We start from the raw sequence: 24,321 nt of genomic DNA on the forward strand, positions 1-24,321 counted from the left end.
CACCCTGTGTCCCCAGCACATGGGCCACTCTGGGTCACCTCCCAGGAGGGCCACCTGCTCCCGGTCAGCTGCTGTCACTGAGAAATCACAGCTGGTCCGGGGCAGGGGACTCCCCCACACAGCTGGCAGAGAGCACGGCCCAGCCCGCCCTCAGCCACCCAGACACAGGGGCAAGGTCTGCATGCCGGCAAGGGCCTCAGGCTGCTCAGAGGGCCACTCAGGGTTGGGCCCTCATGGTCAAGGACAGCGGTTCTCTGTAGCAGCCTTAGCGGCTCCTGGGCCAGAGGGGGTGGCTGTAGAACCCTGTAGTGCCCAGATACCTGGAGGGCAGGGCCAGGCTGGAACCTGCTCTCCATCAGGCTCCAGGCAGGGATACCTGGCCACTCAGGCTGGAGCAGTGGTCCTGTCCCCTCGGCATTGTGACCCATCCCCGCTTAGGGGGTCCCAGGAAAATTCAGCACCTGGCCCCACTGTGGCAGGTGCCAGGCTGGGCCGGGCCACAGACCTGGGAAAGCCACACGGGGGCTGCTGCAAAGGGGCTTCAGGAGGCAGGGTGGCAAGGAGGCATCTTGGGCAGACCCTCACCCCCAGGCGGCCAGAACCCGGCAGCCTCAAGCTCCCGTCGGGGTGGTCGTGGGGGCCGGCCTCCTGGAGCCACAGGACAGCCCCTCGGGAGAAGGCAGGCTGGGCTCCAGTGCCCAGCACCCCCCCCCCCCCGCCCAGATCAGGGCTCAAGTAGGGGGGGCAGTCGCTCTGGGGAACGGGAGGCACCTCCCACCAGGTGTGTGTGGGGAACGCGGGTGGGGGCAGATGAGCAGAGAGCAACAGAGAACCTTCCAAACCTGGCATACCCGGGGGCTCAGGGAGCACAGGAAAAACAACCCGGGTGGTATTTTAAAACATAATTACCCGCCCCCGCCCCCCCCACGGCCTGCTGTGATTACACACGCAGACGCAGAGCCAAAGCCAGCGCCGCGGCATTTACATAAAGAGCGCTCACCAACAGAAATAACGGCGTCCACAACGCAGCCTGCCGTGTTTCTCCAAACAGCAGAAGTTGTTTCCGCTCCTCTCGCCTGCCCCCCGACCGGCCCCAGCGCCAGCCCCAGCCCCCCACCCCGGCCCCTGCCCCCGGGCCGCCCCCCAGCCCCCGCCCCTGCCCCCCACCCCCGCCCCGGCCCCTGGCCCCCAGCCCCCAGCCCCCTACCCGCCAACACCGGCCACCGGCCCCCCGCCCACCGCCCCGGCCCCCGGCCCCCAGCCCCCTACCCCCCAACCCCCAACCCCCAACCCCGGCCACCAGCCCCCCGCCCCCAGCCCCTAGCCCCCCGCCCCAGACCCCGGCCCCTGCCCCCGGCCCCAGCTCCCCACCCCAGCCCCCACCCCCGCCCCCACCCCCAGCCCCTGCCCCCCACCCCCGCTCCCAGCCCCTGCCCCCACCCCAGCCCCCACCCCCGGACCCCGGCCCCAGCCTCCCGCCCCCGCCCTCCGCCCCCACCCCAGCCCCCACCCCCCACCCCCGGACCGCCGCCTCAGCCCCCGGACCCCGGCCCCCAGCCCAGCTCCGGAGAGCCAGAGACCAGCAGATCCAGAACACCCAGAACAGCCTCTTCTATTTCTGCTCTGCCTAGCGGATACTGCGCCAGCTAAAAATACCCGAACCCGCGTGGTGGCTCATCTGGAAAGGTGCGCCCAAAGCCTTCCCTGCCCCTGCCCCTGCCCCGGGCCCCAAGTCCCCTCCTCCCAGGGAGAGGAGGGGGCAGCTTACAACCAGGTTCTGGGAGCCTGGGAGAGCGTGCACGGGGCCCCTCGCGTGTCCCCGTGGCCTTCGGGCAGGCGTCCCTGACTGCGGGGCTGGCGGGAGGCCCCTCGGTGGGCTGTGGGCAGGGACACGGCAGCCCGCAGACGGACCCACGGACCACACTGAGGTCACTCGGGGACTGGCCACCATGGCGGAACCACCACCCTCACCATCAACGGCCTCGTTTTCAACCAGCAACAGCTCCAGTCTCCAGGACCGTGGGCTCCGAATATTTTGGGCCCGTGGAATTTGGAGAGAAGCACATGAAAGTGAAGAGCAATTAGGTGTTTGTCCCGAGAGGTGAGTAATCGCTCTCCCTGTAGGAAAGGTGAGTCCCGGTCAAAAGGCCTCTACGGAATGATCCGGAACAGTAGCTGATCTGGGCCAAAGGGGCAGCCGCAACCAAGGACAGGCAGAGTTTCCCTCGGATCACCGGACAGAGAAAACTGCAACTGTGGACACAGGACTCATGGGTGGACCCGCCAGGGACTCTGGGCACCAAGAAGGGACCCAGCTGCTCCCTGACTCGGTGACGCTGCGTGAATCCAGCCGGCGAGGACATCGTGCTGGGTGAGAGGAAACCAGCACAGAAGGACAAGTCCCGTCAGATTCCACTGGCCGAGAGGAGTCGGACCCACAGGGACAGACAGCACGGGGGGCAGGGTGGTCGGCGTGTAACGGGACCGAGTTCGGTCTGGGAAGATGGACACTCCTGGGGACGGACGGAGGGGACGGCTGCACGGCAGCGTGCGTGTGCCCGACGCCCCCGAACTGTGCCCTCAGCAACAGCTGTCACGGCAAATCCTGCGTCACGATATTCCAGCCCAACAACACGATTCTCTTGAAAGAATGAAAGGCCTCTGTGGGAGACGAGGGCTGTGGTCCTCATTTCGCAGTCTGTTAAGCACGGATAGAAGGCAGCGCTGGTGACGCAGGCCTGCAGGGACCCCGGGAGGGTCACTGACCTCCGTCCCTGCACCTTCTCACCCTCCTGTGGGTCACCAGGAACCTGGAGGAAGCGATGGACTCTCTCCCCAAGCAAGACACACAGAGTCCCCAGCCCACGGGATGCCGGTGCATCACCACGCCCCAACGGTGTGGCCTCTGTTCCTGTCCCCAGATGCACAGAGTGTCTCTGGCGGCCCCTCGGAGATGGCCTAGGCAGCCCCCATCCTTGGCAGGGAGCCCCCACCAATGTGTGTGGCCGCCAGCAGGTGACCGAGCCCCGGGGAGGTTGGGCGCGGAGGTGTGAGGACAAGGGAGGGGACACTCAGAGTACGTGTCATTTGTTAAAATGGCACAATAAGAAATCGAACCCCTAGTCCTTGATTATATCGGAAAGCACAACGTAAAGCCAAACGGAAAGAAAAAGGCCGGTCACACTACCCACTTTCAACTCACTATAAACCGATCGGAACGGTACGTACGGGCAAGCGAAGGGACACGCGGTCCACAGCACGGAAACAGGCCGGCACAGACACGCTCGGCTGAGTTGTGACAAAGGTTCGCTCACCACTCCACGGGGGAGGTGACAGCTGCTTCGGCACGTGGTGCAGAGGAAGCAGCCAGGCACGGACAGATCACAAAAGTGAAGCCGCCCTTGATCTGAGCCTCACGCCTGACGCGGAAATTGACAAAGATGACCCGGGACCTCGCGTAAAACACAAAACTACAAAACTTCCAGAAGAGACTCTTCGTGAACTCGGGCTCGGCGAAAAGCTTACACACGACCCCGAAAGCACAGCCCCTGAAGGAATGGCCTGATTAGCGGGACCCCACGGAAGGGAAAGCCTCCCGCAAAGACAGCGGCCCCAGCCTGCAGGCCTGCACCCAACAGGCGATTTGTGCTGAAAACCCGCAGCGGCTCTCAACGCCCGACAGCCAGAAAACGGACAACTCGATCTTTAAAATGGGCAAAAGATCCAAACAGATGCTTGGTGAGAGAACACACAGACGGCAGACCGGCACCGAAGAGGCAGCCACGTTAGCCACCAGAAACTCCAAATAAAACCGCATGGAGACACCACTCCACACGCACGGTGCGGCTGAACTTGCGGCCTGAGTGGGGCGAGGGGTGGCCACTGGGCGCTGGTCCCCAGCCACAGTGCACAGGAGGACACAGACACCCCGGGGATGGCTGGGCAGAGGGACACGGGCACTCCCGAAGATGGCTGGGCAGGGGACACGGGCATTCCAGAGGACAGCTGGTCAGGGGACACGGGCACCCTGGGGGACGGCTGGGCAGGGGACACAGGCATCCTGGGGGATGGCTGGGTAGGGGACACGGGCACCCCGGGGACGGCTGGGCAGGGAGACACGGGCACCCCGGGCAACGGCTGGGTAGGGGACACGGGCACTCCCGAAGATGGCTGGGCAGGGGACACAGGCATTCCAGAGGACAGCTGGTCAGGGGACACGGGCACTCCAAAGGATGGCTGGGCAGGGGACACAGGCACTCCATAGGCGGCTGGGGAGGGGACACGGGCACTCCAGAGGATGGCTGGGCAGGGGACACGGGCACTCCATAGGCGGCTGGTCAGGGGACACGGGCACTCCAGAGGATGGCTGGGCAGGGGACACGGGCATCCCGGGGGACGGCTAGGCAGGGGGACACAGGCACTCCAGAGGATGGCTGGGCAGGGGGACATGGGCACCCTGGGGAACGGCTGGGCAGGGGACACGGGCACCCTGGGGGATGGCTAGGCAGGGGGACACAGGCACTCCATAGGCGGCTGGGCAGGGGACACGGGCACTCCAAAGGATGGCTGGGCAGGGGACACAGGCACCCTGGGGGATGGCTAGGCAGGGGGACACAGGCACTCCATAGGCGGCTGGGCAGGGGACACGGGCACTCCAGAGGATGGCTGGGCAGGGGACACGGGCACTCCCGAAGATGGCTAGGCAGGGGACACAGGCATTCCAGAGGACAGCTGGTCAGGGGACACGGGCACTCCAAAGGATGGCTGGGCAGGGGACACAGGCACTCCATAGGCGGCTGGGGAGGGGACACGGGCACTCCAGAGGATGGCTGGGCAGGGGACACGGGCATCCCGGGGGACGGCTAGGCAGGGGGACACAGGCACTCCAGAGGATGGCTGGGCAGGGGGACATGGGCACCCTGGGGAACGGCTGGGCAGGGGACACGGGCACCCTGGGGGATGGCTAGGCAGGGGGACACAGGCACTCCATAGGCGGCTGGGCAGGGGACACGGGCACTCCAAAGGATGGCTGGGCAGGGGACACGGGCACCCTGGGGGATGGCTAGGCAGGGGGACACAGGCACTCCATAGGCGGCTGGGCAGGGGACATGGGCACTCCAGAGGATGGCTGGGCAGGGGACACGGGCACTCCAAAGGATGGCTGGGCAGGGGACACGGGCACCCTGGGGGACGGCTAGGCAGGGGGACACAGGCACTCCATAGGCGGCTGGTCAGGGGACACGGGCACTCCAGAGGATGGCTGGGCAGGGGACACGGGTATCCCGGGGGACGGCTAGGCAGGGGGACACAGGCACTCCAAAGGATGGCTGGGCAGGGGACACGGGCACCCCGGGGGACGGCTGGGCAGGGGGACACAGGCACTCCAGAGGATGGCTGGGCAGGGGGACATGGGCACCCTGGGGAATGGCTGGGTAGGGGACACAGGCATCCTGGGGGATGGCTGGGTAGGGAACACGGGCATCCCGGGGGACGGCTGGGCAGGGGGACACAGGCACTCCAGAGGATGGCTGGGCAGGGGGACATGGGCACCCTGGGGAACGGCTGGGTAGGGGACACGGGCACTCCAGAGGATGGCTGGGCAGGGGACACAGGCACCCCGGGGGACGGCTGGGCAGGGGGACACAGGCACTCCAGAGGATGGCTGGGCAGGGGGACATGGGCACCCTGGGGAACGGCTGGGCAGGGGACACGGGCACTCCAGAGGATTGCTGGGCAGGGGACATGGGCACTCCATAGGCGGCTGGGCAGGGGACACGGGCACTCCAGAGGATGGCTGGGCAGCTCTTCCAAAGCTGAACACAGTCTGAGTGTGGGAGCCGCACTTCCTCACCTGGGTGCTCAGCCAGGGAAACGGGATGAAGACAGTCGCTCGGGCCCTGAGCAACGACGCGGACAGCGGCTCTGCTCACAAATGCCCTGACTGGAGACGGCCCAGTGTCTCGTGTGGGGACAGAGAACAGATCGGTGACCGCAGGGGATGGGGTGGGGGTGGGTGATGTCGGGCGGCACGGAGGGTTGACGGAGCTGCTGTGTATCGTGAGCGCCCAGGCGGCCCGCCCAGCGCTGCCCTGCCCTGCCCCTTGCTGCTGGGCCCCAGGAGGCGCCCCCAACACCCACCAGGCAGGCAGTTCTGAAAGGGCCACACCTACAAAGGCGCCCATGCGTCTGAACACAACCGCGTTGGCATCCTGGACACAGGGCAGGGGGTCCTTCCGAAAGGCGCGCCTGGGCCCCGAGGGGTGGGGCAGAGCATCAGCAGCTGGGGGTCATCACAGAGGACTGCTCTTTCACGTGAGGACAGAAATGCCACCAATGTAGCCACGTCCCCCAGCGACTGTGAGGCGAACCCTATTTTGCGGGGGCTAAGAGGCAAGGAAGGACAGAAGGCATCTCAGAACCAACGAGATCCCAGCACATCGGGCACAAAATAACAAGTCTGGCAGGGAAAGCCCTGAAGAAAGAAACCTACGAGCGGACACAGAAACGTCGAGGAGAGACTGTGTGCAAACGCCCTGCCGGGGGGCCCCCACGCGGGAACGGTCTCCGTGCACAGGTAGGGTCCCCGGGTCCCCGTGCGCAGGCAGGCGCAGGCACAGCGGCCGGACAGGACGTGAGGCTCTGACCCTGCAGCCCTGGACGGCACCCAGGGCGACCCTGAGCCGCAGCTCCTCTGGGGCCCGGCTCATAACATTCCAAACCTCCTCTGGGAGGCTCCCCGTCCAACTCAGCCAGTCCCACTCAAACCTGCCACGGATGCTGCCTGTCCCCAGACCCCACAGGGCTGCCCGTTTTGTGTCCAGCACCCACGTCTGGCCCTGGGAGACCCCACCGAGGCCCCAGCTGGTGTCCCGGCAAACCCAGCGGCTGCCCGCACTGCCAGCCTGACCGCATTCTCGTCCGTCAGCTCCGCGGACTCGAGACGTCCACCGTGGACGGCCCGGACAGATCCTGGTCCGTGACACCAGGTGACACTGGTCACCCTGAAAACACAGTGGGGCTCTGCGTGCCCTGGGACCGTGTTTATGTAAGATGCACGCACGGGCTATGCTTGAAGACAAAACACGGGACGCGAGGCCGCTGGGAGACAGCGGGAGGCGGAGCATCGGGTGGAGAACAGCTCTCCCCAGTGTGACCTTCTATACTCTTTACAATGATTAGCACACATCAGCTACACAAACACAAACTCATTTAACCTGTGAGGTGCCCCAGAGACCCCTGTACGGCAATGGGGGAGTGACCCCCCCCATCAAGAACAACTCCAAAAGCTGCATGAAAAATAAGGTGCTGGACGGGCCCCAGGGCGGCTCAGTCAGTTAAGCGTCGGACTCTTGATTTCGGCTCAGGTCATGGTCTCACTGATCTTGGGTTTGAGCCCTGGGTCGGGCTCTGCGCTGTCAGTGTGGAACCTGCTTGGGACCCTCTCGCTCCCTCTCTGCCCCTCCTGCTTGCACAGGCTCTCTCTCAAAATTAAAAAAAAACAACTTAAAAAAAATTAGTCTCAGGGCCAGGCCCCTGAGCTGAGGGGACAGCTGCCATAGGGCTGGGTGGGAGGGACAGCCGGGCCTGAAGCGTGCAGATTCGAGGGGCCTCGGCCTGGGAGATGGCCCGGCTTCCCCTATATTCCTGCCACCACTAAGCAGCACGTGTGCAGGACCAGATTCAGAAACCAAAGAAAGGTGCAATCAGGGATGTGGTGCCCACGTGCGAGATAGCAGACTCGGGGGCCTGCCAGGAGGAGGCGGTCTGGGAACCCCAGGACCGGCCGTGGCCTGGGAGCCGCGGTGAGCACCTCGCCGGCTCCCACCTGAGGCCTCTAACAACGGACCGTCTGTGGAGGAGCGCTGGCAGGAGCTCCCAGATGCTTCCTACCGTGTCGAGCTTCAACGAGAACTCAGCAGGAACAGGGGGAAATGAGTAATAAGAAACCAATTTACAAAAAGACATTAGATCAGACCCAAGGTGGTCCGTCCCAGACAATGGCCACCACCCGTGGAGCGCCTGCTCTCGACAGGGCAGGAAACGTAGCAACACAATGGGGAGCTGCACCAGAAAACCAGAATCTGTGGGAAGGATCAGACCCTGGACGGAAGATCGGTGTCGCTGGAGGAGACGGAACAGAGCAGGTGACAGGAATGCCAACCTGGAAAAGAATGCCAAGTATCCAGACTGAAGCGGAGAAAGGAAACACAAGAGTCACAAAGAGCGAAAGAGACACGGAACGTGGGGCAAGCATGACCCCGTGTCCCGGGAGCCCAGGAGGCCCGGCGGCGCACGGGAGCCAGGGTGACCGAAAGGTCCCAGCTAAGAGGGAGAGGGCCGGGCCCTGAACACGCTCCCGGACGGAGGCCGTGCTCAGATGGATGTTGGACTCTCTAACCCTGAAGACAGCAGCCCCCACACTCATAATAAAAGAAAGGGAAATAAACAGAACCAAATGGCTGATCGGCCAGAAAGGGGGAAAATAGAGAAACACAGATCAGAGGGGACGGATGGGAAATCGCTAGAAAGACGGGACATGAAACCCAAAGACACCAGTGATTACACAAGATGGAACCGGACTGTGTGCGAGAAGACAATGAAGGTTTGTTAAGCCCGGACAAAAACACCAAAACCCACGACACATCGTGAAGCCGCGTGGAGACGACACAGCGCGGCCGCGGCCGCGGACCGGGGCGGCCGGCGGGCCAACCTGAGAGCACGCGACACTCCAGCGCGGCAGGGGACGTAAGAACCACCGTACGCGGCCACCCCAGCAGGAACACGAGAACAAACGTGCGGGCGCGTGTGGGATGCGACGTAGTCATCGGTGCAGTTCATTAAGCTGACGGCCTGGCTGCTTCCTTCAGTGCGTATGGAACATATATTCTGGGGCATAAAGCAATTCCTGACGAATTCCAGAGCAGTGAGGCGGTATGAAATTCGCGGGGCATTTGATTTGGAAACTTCAACAAAAACATGACCAGAAAACCCAAAGTGTGGTTGGAAGTTGAGGGACACGCCGTCGCAAAGCCAAGGGTCGAGGAAAACACCGCGACTCAGTGACACAACCAGAAAATCTGTTTCATGGGTGACGATGAAAACGCGCGAGACAGGATGAAGCCAGCCGCGCGGCCCAGGAAGTGCGTGGCCCCACGCGCACTTACCGTAAAAGGCTGAGAAGTCAGTCATCTGAAAATCTGTCCTTTTTTTTTTTTTCAAGTTTATTTAGAGTGGGGGAAGGGCAGAGAATGAGGGGGACAGAGGGTCCGAAGCAGGCTCAGTGCTGAGAGCTGAAAGCCCGACGAGGGGCTCGAACTCACAAACCTTGAGATGATGACCTGAGCCAAAATGGAGTCAGACACTCAGCCGACAGAGCCACCCAGGCGCCCCGAAGGATCTGTCTTAAAAATCCAGGGCAGGGGCGCCTGGGTGGCGCAGTCGGTTAAGCGTCCGACTTCAGCCAGGTCACGATCTCCCGGTCCGTGAGTTCGAGCCCCGCGTCGGGCTCTGGGCTGACGGCTCAGAGCCTGGAGCCTGTTTCCGATTCTGTGTCTCCCTCTCTCTCTGCCCCTCCCCCGTTCATGCTCTGTCTCTCTCTGTCCCAAAAATAAATAAACGTTGAAAAAAAAAATTTTTTTTAAAAATAAAAAAAAAAAAATCCAGGGCAAGAACAGCGAATAAACTCAGAGAAAGTTGTAGTACGGTGAGATGAAAACATATACAAAGACAGAAAATAGAGAAAAAAATCCAAAAGTTGGTTCTCCGAAGAAAAAGGAAAGGAAAAAAAGGCACAAACTAACAGTGTTCGGAACACAGCACAGGCCCCTGCAGGACGGGGGCCTGTAGACCTCCAGGGTGAACAGACCGACGGGAAGTATTTGAGGCTGTCTGGGGCGCACACGACTTTAGCTGCACATGTTTCTGTTAATTAATTAATTATCTTGAGAGACAGAGAGAGCAGGGGAGGGCAGAGAGAGCGTGGCAAGAGAATCCCAGGCAGGCTCCGCGCTGTCAGCACAGAGCCTGATACGGGGCTCGAACCCAAGAACCGTGAGATCGTGACCTGAGCCGAAACCAAGAGTCGGGCGCTTAACCGTCTGAGCCCCCCAGGCGCCCGGGAGATCTTTCTTTAACGACATAAACAGCATCCTTAGGTCGTGGGCTGCACGAAACACATGAGGGGACGGCCCCGCTCCAGACGTCAGGAGGGACCTTAAGAGGATGTTAGGGACAAGTTCACGCCAATGAGTCAGAAAAACAGATGCGGCCGACAACCGTCCGGAGAGGCAGGAGCACGCTTCCAGGCGGACTGAGTCCTCGACTGAGAAGACATAAAAGTACAAAACAGGCAGGAAGGAATTCTCGGCTCATTTCAGAAGGTGGATAACACCACAGGGAAACGTGAGGCACCGTCTGAAGGGAAATGAGACACGCGGCCCGGTGCTCGCAAGCGAGGAACGTCCAGGCTCTCTCCCGCGGCGGGTGGTCACCCGTGAAACGGATCTGACCCTCGAGGCGCTCTCCGCGGCCCACAGGCCCTGGTTCGGAGCCCCCCGCCTCCTGCGAGGTGGGGGGGGGGGGATGTGTCTACACCAGGGCGCCCACACCGCGTGTGGGGCCTGTGCCAGCAGGTTTCCTGGCGTTGAGGCCGGAGCCCAGGACCGTGCAGGCCACGTGCCCAGGCTCCCACTGAAGCAGGTGGCCCCCTTCCACACTGCCTGAGGCCCCTTCCGGGGCACGGACACTGCGGAGGGCCTCACACCTCAGGACGGTCACCAAAACCGGGCAAAAAAAAAAAAAAAAAAAAAGGAGGAGGAGGCCGAATGCAGAAATTCAATCGTAACTAGGCTGAACTTATTCCAGAAACACAAGTGTTTTGTTTTTTTAACGTTCAAAAAAGCAATCAGCGTAACTCAGAAAAGTAACGGGCAGAAGAGGAAAGCGGGATGCCCGGTTCAGTGTTTAGAGACAAGGCTTTTGTTAAAATTCAACCCTGATTTATGAAAAAGAAACACACCAACCTCTTAACGTAAGAAAAGAACATCCTTAACCTCATAACACGCGTCACAAAAGCCTAGAGCAAATATCCTACCTGAAGATGAATATTGAACGTGTTTCCTGAGCTCAGAGATGAGACACTCGAGTGAACCGGAAGGTCTGGCCAGTACGGTCGGGCAAAAAGGAAGCAAAAGGGCCAGGAACAGAAATAAAGCCACCATTGCCAGCAGGTGACAGGATGGGACACAGAGAAAATCTGAGAGTCTGCAGGGAAACTATTGGAATAAATGAGTGGGCGGTGGCCAGGGTTTTTTTTTTTTATTACTTAAAAAAATTTTTTTTTGTTTTTATTAGTTTTTATTCACTTTTCAATGTTTACTTATTTTTCTTACTTTTTTTTAATGTTTTTATTCATTTTTGAGACAGAGAGAGACAGAGCATGAGCAGGGGAGGGGCGGAGAGAGAGAGGGAGACACAGAATCCGAAGCAGGCTCTAGGCTCGGAGGTGTCAGCACAGAGCCCGATGCGAGGCTCGAACTCACGGACCTCGAGATCATGACCTGAGCTGAAGTCGGACACTTAACCGACTGAGCCACCCAGGTGCCCCTCAATGTTTACTTATTTTTGAGAGAGAGACAGAGTGTGAGCGGGGGAGGAACAGAGAGGGAGGGAGACACAGGATCCGAAGCGGGCTCCAGGCTCCGAGCTGTCGGCACAGAGCCCGACGCGGGGCTCGAACTCACGGACCGTGAGATCATGACCCGAGCCGAAGTCAGACCTCTGACCAACTGAGCCACCCAGGGGCCCCCAGATTTGCTTTTAAATAATAAATTCAATTTGTTTCTACATACAAGCAACAAACAATGAAAAAAAAAATACCACGTAGATTCAAACAAAAAATGAATTCTAGGAATTAATCTAACAACAAACATGCAGAGAATTACAAAACAGTCCCAAGAAAACCCGAAAAAGATGTAAGTAAATGGAGGAAACACCCAACATTGGAGGGATCTCAGCACAAGCCTGATCTGCAGAGTCAACGAAATCCCAACCAAACCCCGCAGGTACTTTTGTGTGGCATTTGACAAAACACGTAAAAATGCAGAAAAAAGGCAGGACGGCTGTAAGGAACAAAACCAGAGGCCGACCTTACGCAGGAATGCGGGCGGTGTGCCCTGGCACAGGGACCAGCAGTGACAGAGGGGACAGGGCAGGGCTAGGGATGGGGCCCACATGCCACATGCACACGGGGTCAGCAGGGCGGTGCCCACAGAGGTGGTCTTCTCAATGAAAAGTGGCAGACCCACTCGGAAGTTGGGTGGGAAAAAAGTAAACCGTGGACCCCAGATCACCGCACGTTGAAACATCGATTCCACTCACACTACAGACGTAAACGCCTTTCACGCGGAAACAGGAGCGTCGGATCTTGTCTGTTCGGAGAACGGACATCAGGAAGAGGGGAGGCTAGGACAACCCTGGGGTCGGACTGGATTCGGAGACACCGGCCCGAACCTGCGGTTTTTAAAATCTATGAGTCCCAGCTCTGACGGACAGGGGGTCTTGAAAACAAGGACGCAGACCTCGCACCTCGACGGTGAATTCTCCACGCCACTCCCCGCTGAAGGGAGAGACAGCTGGATTTTTGCCAAACGAGATGACAAATGCCCCAAAAACCCCTCTCCACTCACACGGGAGACACAGTAAGGGAGGGAGCACCGCAGGAGCGGAGTGGGATATGTCGAGAAGCCCTTCCCGAACACAGAGGGCCAACTAGCAAGGGTAGGGCGTAAGGAGTTAGTAACCAGCCCAGGCAGGATCACAGACGCCGAGGGCGAACCCACGCTCCACCCGGCCGGGGTCACCGATCACCACCGTGAAGCCGCACGGGTTTCAGGTGCCTCCCGAGAGGACGCGCCGGGAGGGACCAGGCACCGTTTCCCCCGAGATGCGGCCGAAACGCACAACCTGAGCCCAAGCAGAGGGACATTCAGCCAAACGGCTGAACTGTGCTCTTCAGAAAGAGAAGTGCCCTGAAGGGCAAAGGCCGAGGAGGGGAGGGCAGAGAACCGCCACGATACGCAGTGTGCGCATCCGAACCGGGCACAGGTTGGGGGAAAACCGCGCCGCTCTGGAGGATGGCATGGGGACACGTGGAGGGACTCAGGCACAGGCCGGCGAGCAGCACGGCGTCACCGCCCGGCCTCCTGTGCGTGGAGCACGGGACTGTGTCTATGGAAGAGACTGTCCCCACTTGCAGGAAATGATCAGTACTTGGGGGCAAAAGGACATAATGTCTGCAGCTCGCCCCCCAACGGTCCAAAGACCCCCACAGCCTCTCCGCAGGAAGAGAAACAGACGTGGCACATTCTTACCCGTGAGCGAGTCTGAGCAAAGGGCACTGATCTTGAAACGTTTTTGTAAATTTAAAATGATTTCAAATCACGGGGCGCCTGGGGGGCTCAGTCGGTTGAGCGCCCGACTTCGGCTCAGGTCACGATCTCACGGTCTGTGAGTTCGAGCCCCATGTCGGGCTCGGCGCTGACGGCCCGGAACCTGGAGCCTGCTTCGGAGTCCGTGTCTCCCTCTCTCCCTGCCCCTCCCTGCTAGCTCATGTTCTCTCTCTCTCTCAAAAATAAAATAAACGTTAAAAAAAAAATAAGGAAAATGATTCCAAATCAGAATTGTTTAAGTAACACCTAGAAGAACATCACAGCCATCCAGACGTGGAGAAAGAGGTCTTTAAACAAAATCCGAAAACTGCCATTGCTAAATCGTGAACGGACCTCATGACATCAAGCCCAACAGAGGACACAAAGGGCAGCAGGGAGCCCACAAGAGCAGGGAGGCTCCGGGGCGCAGGCTGCCACGCCCGCTGTTACGGGGTGCCACGTAACCAGCTACCGTGAGAGACCCGGGGTGACAAACTCCAAGTGTTCCACGAGGTAACACTGATGACGTCCCGTATCCACAAACAACCGACAGACCACAAGAAGACGACCCCTAAGGAGGAGAAAGCCGGTCAGCAGAGACACCCCAGGAAACGACACAGGACGGCACCAGTGGCAGAGGCTTTAAACTAGCCACGTAACGTGACCACAACTTAAAAAAAATTTTTTTTTAATGTTTACTTATTTTTGGGAGATAGAGCAGGGGAGGGGCAGAGAGAGAGAGAGGGAGACACACAATCCGAAGCAGCTCCAGGCTCTGAGCCGTCAGCACAGAGCCCAACGTGGGGCTCAAACCCACGAAGCGCGGGATCATGACCTGGGACAAAGTCGGACGCTCCACCGACCGAGCCCCCCAGGCGCCCCGACCGCAACTTTTAAAGCTGTGCAAAAGAGGAGGCCAGCGGCGCCTGGGTGGCTCAGTGGCTTGAGTGTCTGAGTCTTGATTTCACCCCAGGTCATGATCCCAGGGTTGTGGGATCGGGCCCCGCATCAGGCTCTGTGCTCACAGTGCCACAGCCTGCTGGGGATTCTCTCTCCTTCTCCCTCTGCCCCACCCCGGCTCGTTCTCTGTCTCCCTCTCAAAATAAATACATCAACTTTAAAAAAACAACAAAAGAGGAACCCAATGAGGAGAGAAACAGGGAGCCAAAGATCAGAACCAAATGCAACTGCAGAGAAGATCGGCAAGCATTAGAAACAGCAATAGGAACTATTCGGTCAACACACGGAGCCTCGGAGATCGCAGGGGCAAAAGGCCACGTGACCGGGGTTCCGGACAGAGGGGCACAAAGACACCTGGAGAAACCACGGTATAAATGCACGTGCCTGAAAGGCTCCATGGACGTCAGCAGAATGAACACAGAGGACACCACACAGGGGCACGTCGAAACCAGGTGGAGGACGGTCAGGGACAAAGGCGGCCTGCAGAGACACAGCATGCACAAGGGACACAGAAGGACGACAGTCCCCACGAAGAAAACAAGAGAAGGCGGAACACAAGCGTCCGCCCAGAATTCCAGGGCACGCACGCTCGCGGCCACGGACACCCCCGCACAACGACAAGGGACTGACTTCACGGCACGTAAATCACACATCACTACCACAAACCGTCAAACGCTATAAAGACGTGTTTGCGAGTTTTCAGAATCCACTGCTGGTCCCTCACTAGGACCGTGAGGAGCTCAAGTCTCACAAAATGAGTATGTGCGGTAACTATCACCGGGTTTTTTCATAAGTGACATTTCTTTGAAAGAGAACTGGGCATCACGTGAGAGACAAAGGAGCCTGCCCCGCGCCTCACGCCTCACACAGAACTTGACCCAGAACGGGCCACACGCCGAATGTGAGACCCAACGCCGTAAAACATCTGGAAGAAAACGTAGGGGAAATGTCTGTCTGTGTGCTGGTCAGGTAAAGACTTAACCACCACGAGAGCGCGGTCTGTAGAGAAATATCGCTGACCTTGTACAAGGCGATTATCAGAGGCACCGACTGCCCCCTAGCCGTCGAAAATCCGCATGTAACTTGGACTCACCCACAGGTAACTAGCGCACTGTTGACCGGAAGCCATACGGGTCACACACAGTCGATTAACACACAGTCGGTACGTTCTATGCACCATATACCGTGTTCCTACCACAAGGTGAGCTGGGGGAAAGAAAATAATACCGAAACAGTCAAAAGGACAGGAAAACACACTTACAGCGCCGCAATGCAGAAAATCCACGTTTAAGTGGATTGTTCGGGGTCAGTGTAATTAATCACTTAGCTTCATCAATATCCCAAAGTGTCCGTTTATGAAAGGCTCTGTCAAGGGAACGGACAGACTGCGGCGGCGGGGGGAAACGTTCTCGAATCACACGCCCGACAGAGGCCTCTGCCTGCAGCATGCAAAGAACGCCCGATTCTCAACGGTGCCTCACACCCTCGCTGATCAGACGGCCCAGGAAGAAGGGCACAGATTCAAAGGGACGGCGGACCCGGCGGACCCACGTGAAAGCTGTCCGACGTCATCGGACGTCACAGAGACACCGCTACGGCCACCGGGCACAGCTTTCAACATCAGACAAGACCAAGCATTGGCGGGAACGCGGAGCAGCTGGCGGCCCACCCACAGGAGAAGGCGGAGCGGCGGGGGCAAGAGCAGGGGCAGCCGCGGAGAGGGGGCCGGCCTGGCGCCCGCGGGCAGAGACGAGGACGGGGCTGACGGCACTGCTGTGAACTGGAGAGCCGCGCGCCGAAGCCGGTACGTCTCACGGGACTTCAAAGAACTGAAAACGGGGGCGCCCGGGGGGCTCAGTCGGCGAAGCGTCGGACCTCGGCTCAGGTCACGATCTCACAGTGCGTGGGTTCGAGTCCCGCGTCGGGCTCTGTGCTGAGCGCTCAGAGCCTGCGTGGGATTCTCTCTCTCCCTCCCCCACTCACGCTCTCAAAGATAACGCTAAAAAATGTCATAAATGTTAAAAAACTTACAGAATTTTTTAAATAAAAAGTAATTAATTTATCAAATTAATTAAATGAATAAAACGGACCGAAAGTGGAGAAAAGCCGGCTGGCCGTTTCAGGTAGAGGACGACGCGTGGGAAGGCTGGTCGCACGTCAAGAAGGGAAACCCGTGACCACGACCGCGCAGGGGGCCACAGGGGGCGGCGTCAGGGACAAAGGCTCCAGGGACGGGGTGAAGACGCAGGGGGCTGGGCGGCTCAAGACAGAGGTCAACAGCGGGGCTAAAAAAGCAATACCAGGAGAAACTCGACCCAAAAAGTGCCGGCAGAGAGGCAACCGGGAAACGGGGCCAATGGAAACGGATGGAAAGACAGCAGGTGCGAACCCACCTCCGTCAAGTCTCATTGCCAGTGTCAAGAGACTCAAGTTGGACCGGATGAACCCGCAACGTCGACCCCGTGCTGTGTGTAAGCATGCAACCCCCCCACCCCCCCGCCCCGCGCGCACCAGACACGGGAGCCGGCGTGGCCGCAGGAATCGTGTCACGCCAGCCTTCACAAGCGCATGAGCTCCAGGAAACACACAAAACGCCACGGCTGGAGCACGAGGAAAGGGAAATCGATTCGTTCTGTACCTAAAGGAACAGAATTTATCATTAAAAACTCCCACAATTAACAACAATAAAAACCCGCAGAGCCAAGAGGCTTCACGGGTGGATGTGTTCTATCAAACGCACAAGAAAGAAGTCACATCAAACTTACACAAACTCTCAAAAACTACAGAAGGGAAGAGAAGGTTCGCGTTCTCCTGATCCCCGAGACCATACTAAGAGCGCTACAGGTGATTGCCCGCCACGCACGCGGGCGCAGAAACCCCCGAGAAAACGTCAGCAAACTGAACCGAGCGCGGCATAAACGCCACGCCACGTGGGTTCCATCCCGGGGCTGCGAGGGTGGCTCCGGGTTAGAAAGTTAACCGATGCAGCACCACACGTGTCCAATCCAGGCAAAAACCCGAGTCACCGCTCAGGACACAAATCAACTCTCAGGAGACCAGTGAGCGTGTGGCCGCGTGGACACGTGCCTCTCCCGTGACCCAGCAGCGCCACCTGCACGCGGACGTTCACAGCAGCAAGACGGCAACAGCTCCTGTCCCCCGAAGCCACCCACGCGCTGGCCACTGGTGGCCGTGTCCACGGCCTAGGACTAGGAGGACCGACACCTGGCACCACGTGGACAGGCCACGAAATACAGTGAGAAGAAAGGACTCCGTTCTGAACGATGCCACTTAAAAGATTCTGCAAAAGCCAAATCGACAAGGACAGGAAGCCGGTGGGGAGGCCTCAGGGGGCCAGGGCTGGGGCGGGAGGACCCGGAGACATTTGAGGGGAGGCAGACTGATCTGATCTTGACCGTGACCCTGGTACTCGACTGATTACAGCCCCCAGAGTCATCGCCTGTACACTTGGAATCGGCACATTTCACTGTGCAAACGCTTGGAATAACCACCCAACAAGGGGAGGGAAAGGTGGGCCTGACCCGGGAGCACAGACGAGTCTCACCCGAATTCTGCGGAGAGAAGCAGACGCAAGGACGCAGCGCACGACCGTGCCCACCTGATGTTCTAGGACCGGCAAACGCACCCCGAGTGACAGAGAGCAGATCCAGGGCTGCCTGGGGCGGGCGGGTGACGGCAGTGTCCTCCGTCTGACCGTGCTCTGGTGCCACAGCCCAAGACTCAAGCGGGTGCATCTCACGCCCCTTCTGGGGGAGGCACGGACATCATACCTCAGTCACTCAGACGTTAAGAGGGCACCTCAGGGTCTCCCGGGGTTTGGGGGCCACACGTGACACTGCACAGAAGTGCCCTGTCCCTGTACCTGAGACAGGAGAAGCTGAGGGCCAGGGAGCCAGGGAGGCCACCCCCGGAACCTCAGAGCAGCACGGGGCCAGCTCCCTGGGCACGTGTGGGACAGGCACGCTGGGGCCCGCGCCTCCCTCGCGTGCCCTGACTGCTGCCTCCAAAGGGAGGGACCCCCCCCCCATCAGGCCAGGGACAAAACGCACCCACTGTTCCCGGGCCTCTCCCAGCAGTTGGGCGGGGATCCAACAGCGTAGACACCCTGGGCCCGGGTCAGGAGGCAGTGAGGGGTGCTTAGGATTGGGATTCGCACGACAGACCTAGCCTTCCCCGTTCCCCGCGGGACCCCCAAGGGGCAGCTGGGCTGCAGGCGGGAGCAGCCCCCCAACAGGCTAGGGGTCTGACTGTCTGCTGCCATGTTGGGAGCGAGGGGCTGCCCTAGTCAGGGAGGTAGGGTCGGGGGCGGGGGGGCGGTGCTGGTTCTGGGGTGAGCAGGACACAAGGGTACCACAGGCCATGGTGGCACTGACCAGGGCCTGGTCCGGGGCAGGGCGCACACGCTCTGCGTCCTTCCAGGGCTCACAGGAGTCGTCTGCAGCTTCTGCTCGAGGCGGGGGAGACAGGACCCGATCCCAAGCACCGCCAGTGTCTGTCCCGTGTCCGGGGGCCGGGACAGCGGGCAGACCCGGAGGAGCCAGCCAGCCCGCAGAGGGGAAGAGAGGGCGAGCCCAGGCAGGGCCACCAGCCCGCGGCCACCTGTCCCATCCCGGCACAGCGCCCCGCGGGGCCCCTAACGTGGACGTGCCTGGCTAGAGTGTGAGTGCCGAGGAGTGCCTTTGTCTCATCCACAGGGAACGGCGTCTGCCAACAACGATCAAACATCTGCCCGCGCAGAGGAGGGGCTGGGCCCGCGGCGGAAGGCGCCACGGGAAGCCCGGTCCTGGGGCGGCGGCCCCGAAGGTGGCTCCTCCCGGCCACCCACGCTCCTCCCGCAGAGGTGGCAGCGATGGGAGAGGGAGCCCTCCCCACCCCCCTGGGCAGCTCACTCTCCCCACCACGGAGCCTCGCTCCCTGGGGCCAGGGGGCAGCCCGTCCTGCCTCACGGGGACCCCAGCCAAGATAAAATAGTTGTTCGAGGTCCCGTTTGCTGCCTGTCTGTCTCCCCGTCTGCCCGTGGGTACAGACGTGCCCAAGGAGTGTGGCCAAGTAGAGGCCGCGAGAGCAGACCCCTTACTGCACTGGGGTGCCCTCGGTGCCCTGCTCACCCTGCTCACCCGTGGCTTCACGGGTGGATATGTTCTATCAACATCCCTGATCCCACCAGCTCTCGACAGCCCCGCCCCGCCCCCGTCCGGACCCCAGACCGGGGGCAGCAGGCTGTCTGGCCGCCCGAGGGGCTGTGAGGATGTCCCCCAACCAGGCCAAGCCAGGGCGAAGAGGGAGCCCGGGGTACAGGCAGCCGGCACCCAAGGGGCAGCCAGCCTTGGGGGACAGGCCCCCATCTCTGCCTGCTTGCCCCCATCGCCCCCTCCCCCACAACCGTCATCCCAGCGGCCGGTGATGCCAGCGACGTCACTGCCAATAACCTAGATTTTAACCAAGAAATCACACCCCCCCCCCCCTGCCCCACTTATGGTCTCACTGAGGAGAAAACCCAGACTGCAGCGCCCCGGGCCGACTGGAGGCAGGGCTGGTCCCGTGCCCGGCCCACCTCTGCCCACCGTCCCTTTCTGTTTCCCAGCTTCCCAGCACCCCATTCTCCTGCCAACAGCCCCCAGGGAGATGTGGGCAAGGGGCTCTGATGGCCGCCGGACTCCCTCCTGTCACCCAAGGCACGGGAGACCTCTGTAGGCACACTGCCCTGGGCCAGGCCTGTGCCCCTGGCATCTTGCCTGAGAGCTAGGGGTGGGGGTGGGGGGGCTGGTGAGACGGCCGGGTCAGAGTCGAGGCAGTGGGGCGGCCCGGCCCCCCAATCCCTACCCTGGCCATTCCAGGGCCACTGTCCCATTGGCTCCTTGGAAAAGCCAAGGACACAGGTAGGCCACTGCCGTCCGGGTGGAGACAGGGCTCCAGGCTCATCAGGCCGGAAGGGCAGGTGTACTCAGACGGGCCGTCTCAGAGTACCTGCGCCCAGAGATGCCAAGGCCTCGTCTTATTTCTTCCTACCCCAAACCTGCCAAGGCCAATGGCCACGTTGGATGGAGACGTTTGGAGGCTGGGCCATCTCCTCCGTGGGGTACCACTGTGGGCCACCAGCGCACAGCCCCCACCCCCGGGACCCTTGGCAGATTCCAGCTCCCTGTGGCGGGCTCTGGGGCTCCACACGGCCCTCACACGGCCCCCTGGGTGGCTGTCGGCCGTGGGCAGAGGGCACCGCACACCGGGCAGGTTCCCGGAGATTCCCCTAAGGCCTGGGCCCAGCGGCCCTCTGAAGGGCCGAGCCGAGCTTGCAGGTTTCCAGGTCGAGGTGGTCTTTGCACTAGCGTCCTGTGGGATTCATGCAAACGTAGCAACATGCACTTAAATAAAGTAATGACTTCTAGGGAACAACCATCCACCCACAGCCCCTGTAGGGGGCAGGGGGGTGCCCAGGGCGGCGCTTCCCTGCTCTCCACGGTGCTAAGAGGAACCCGGCTTGGCCAGACCGTCCAGTCCTCGGCTGCCCCGGGGGAACGGCCGTCCCAAGGGCCCTAGCTGGTCGGGACCGCCCCCCCCCCCACCCCAGCACTGATCAACAAGTCCCTGCCTGGAAGTGGAGGGGAAGGCTGGTGGGGGGAGCAGCGTTTGTCCCATCAGGCACCAGGACGTGGGGGAACAGAGGGCAGGAAAGAGCCACCACGCGGTCCCTCGGGGCCCCGGTTCTACATCGCCACTTCCCGCTGGTACCACGGGCCCTGCATGCAAATTAGCAGGCAGCGAGCCCAGGCACACGGCCAGTTTTCGGGGAACACGGAAGGCAGGTAGACACCCGATCCGGGGCCCCAAATACCAGACCCTCCGCCCAACAAACCCCAAACAGTCTCCAGGGATGTGATACGGTCTGTCACGCCATGCTGAGTTAGGGCACCTCAGACGCACGGGTCCCCAGTGGGGGAGCACCCCACGAGTAACTTGGGGGGACGTGTCTCACTCAGCTCAACAAGCACTTTCTGGCCTGGACCCAGGGAGGTGGTGGCAAATGAGATGCGTTACAGGGGAGTCTCTGGCCTCACTGAGAGTCACGGGGCAGGTGACACCACACGGGTGGGGGGCCGGCTGAGGTCAAAGGTAATGCAGACGGGCCTGCTGGGGCCTCCAACAGCGTCTGGCACTTTGCAGACGGGGCCGCTCGGGCCTCGAGCAGGCGGTGCGCACAGCACTCTGTGAGCCCTCAGCCAGGTCCCTGGTCCGCTGAGGCCCTCGGTCTCCTCGTCTGACGAGCGGGAGACCAAGCCCCATCCCACGTGCTGGACGGCAGCTTCCAGTGGGTGGTCTCTCGGCTTTCCCGCGGCTCCCATCTCACGTGGCATCGGCCGTCAAGGCCTCAGCTAAGGCCATGAGAGGCTGACCTAGGTCGTGCCCTCCAGCCCATCCAGCCCGGCCCGGCGCGGCGGTCTCCCCGAGGGGTCACAGCCAGGCTGTGAGGGCCCACGGGGCAGGGGGCGGGCTTGCCTCTGCACCCGCACGGGCCCCGGCGGTCCCCGGCGGTCCCCCGCGGTCCCCCGCGGCGCGTTACCTGCGTAGCTGCCGGTGGCCTTGATGTACATCTGGCCGTACTGCTCCTCCGCCATGGTGTCATAGGCCTCGTCGTCTTCCTCGTCCTCCTCGTTGTGGTACGAGGTGGGGCTGTCGGTGGTGGGCAGGCTGCTGGCCCCCGGGCTGGTCCGCTCCCCCTGGGAGTAGGGCACCTGCTGGATGCTGGGGATGAGGGTGGCCAGGCTGGGCACCCCGTAGTAGGAGACCCGGGGCAGCTTGAGGGGGGCCGCGCCCGCCGCCACCGCGGCGCCATCCCGGGGCCCCGTCTCCAGCGGGCGCTTGGGGGCCAGGCCCGGGCCGGCAGCCGGCGGCAGCTCCGTGGCTTCGTGCTTCACGCGGGTCAGCAGCGGGATGGGCACGGAGGGGGACACGACGTAGGGGGGGGCTGCGGGGGCGGCCGGCTGCAGCTGGTTGCAGGGGCTCTGGGGCTCGGAGCTGGCGTCCTCGATCATGGCGGTCTGCGAGTCGCAGTGGGGCGAGCTCACCTTGAACATGAGGTCCGTGCCGCGCTCCACGATGTGCTGGATCTGCAGGAAGCCGGCCGTGTACATGACCACGAGCTGCTCGCTGGCCGCCATGGTCAGCCTGCCCGTGTAGCAGAAGGACAGAATCTGCTGGAAGCAGGCGGGAGGCACAGTGCCCGGCAGCTCGAAGGCGCTCTTACTGTTGCCGCTGAACAGGTCGCGGAAGTACAGGCTGCTGGCGGCCAGGACGGCCCGGTGGGCCTTGAAAGCCTGGCCCTTGACCACGATGGACACATCGCAGTAGAGGCCCAGCAGGCGCTGCTCGTTGAGGCAGCCGAGCACCGTGCTCCCGAAGTTGGGGATCTCGATGTGCAGCAGCTGAGACATGGCGGGCAGGCGCTAGAGGGCTCGCCTCACACTCAGCACGGGAGCGCCCGAGCGGGGCACATCTGTGGGGGAGAGAGGGCGCGGGGACACGCGGGTCAGGCTCCCCGGACGGCCAGGGCCCGCCGGCCAAGGGTACGGAAAGGCACTCGGCCGCTGCGCCCTCCTCCGCCGCGGTCCCCGCCCCGGCCCCCCTCCAGCAGAGCCACCCAGGGGAGGTCCTGGGGCCCCGAGCTCCTCACGGCAGGACCCTGGCTGGGCAGCGCTGCACGGGACTCAGAGCCGCACAGCCGTGTTCCAGCCGGGGGGAGGGGTGGGGGGGTGGGGGGAGGGGGACGCCCCCCCCCCCACACACACCCCCGCACCTTGTGTGGCTCCCAGGGCCCACCCCCAGGAGAGCGCCTGAGCCCTCGGGCCCGGGACGCCCCGTCTCAGCAGAAGCCAGGAATGCAAACAGAGGCCTGCACTCAGGGGAGGACGGGGTGGATGGAGGACAGAACACGGAGCAGGGCACTGCCACCCGCGGCGGCTGGGAGGGGTGAGGGCGGCGGGCTGCGTCTGCAAACTCTTCTCCCCAAGAAAAAGTTAGCAGCAAAGGACCCCTCACAGCTCTGCCCCTCGGAGGGGCTGGAGCCCAGAGCGAGGGGGGTCTCGCAGGGGGTCTCTCGGAGGCTCTTGGTTTCTGGTTTGTTTTTCCTCTTTTCCCTCAGAGCAGCCACACGGAGGGCCCACAAGGGGGGAGTCCCACCCCACTGGCTGAGATGCTGGCCCCTCGTCCCCCTGCAGAGGCGGGCAAGGGGTGGGGGTGGGGGCGCCCAGGGGAGTGAGCTGAAGCCAGAAGTCGGTGGCTGGCCACCCCCGCCCCTCCCCCGGGGCCGGCTCCCCAGGCCGCCAGCGCGCCTGTCAGGGACCCGGCTGGACCAGCGGTCGGGAGTCTGTCGCAACCCCACCTGCCTGCCCTCCTGGTCCCCCAGCTCCCCGTGCCGGCCAATCCCTGCTGGCTCGGCCCCAGCCCAGGTGACTAAAGGGGTCAGGGGGGGAGTCGGGGAGGAGTGGGGGGGAGGGACCGGCAAGGGCTTGGGATGCCACTGCCTCCTCGGGCGCCCCAGGGGCCGGGGGCCGGGGCTCCAGCGAGGTTGATCTGACGCCCGATTCAGAGAAGATTCGGAGAAGCCGGGCACGGACGGGTGGAGAAGGCGCCGGCCCAACTCTGCACAGCGGCGCCCGCACAAAGGGCCGCTCTGTCCCGAGGGAGGAAAGTGCAGGCGGCCGCAGAGGCGCCGGGCGGCCGGAGGAGGGAGGGCGGAGGGAGGGCGGAGCGCCCGGACCCCGGCGACAGGAGTTGGGCAGATGGGTGGCCGCGGGGGGAGGGCCCGCAGTGCCCCCGCTGCGGAGAAGTTGCCGGTCGGCCGTGGCACCGGCCCGCGGGGGAGACCTACCTTTGGCGGCTGCCGCCGGTGGCCCGGCAGTGCCCGCTCCGCCTGGCA

The 24,321-nt window shown here is 62.0% G+C and overlaps 1 protein-coding gene across 1 annotated transcript in view; it reads right to left on the minus strand.

Annotated features, from left to right (window-relative positions):
• Positions 1-22,900, minus strand: part of NACC2 (NACC family member 2) — a 28,757-nt gene extending 5,857 nt beyond the window's left edge. Inside the window, exon 1 of the mRNA XM_047093864.1 lies at positions 21,967-22,900. Coding sequence (XP_046949820.1) covers positions 21,967-22,837 — 871 coding nt within the window. The 5' untranslated portion in view covers positions 22,838-22,900. The remainder of the gene's footprint in view (positions 1-21,966) is intronic.
• Positions 22,901-24,321: the final 1,421 nt, after the last annotated feature.

The sequence above is a fragment of the Lynx rufus genome, unplaced genomic scaffold (assembly GCF_022079265.1).
Source record: "Lynx rufus isolate CCGP_SWC_20201006 ecotype Redwood Valley unplaced genomic scaffold, mLynRuf1.p SCAF_36, whole genome shotgun sequence".
Lineage (NCBI taxonomy): Eukaryota > Metazoa > Chordata > Mammalia > Carnivora > Felidae > Lynx > Lynx rufus.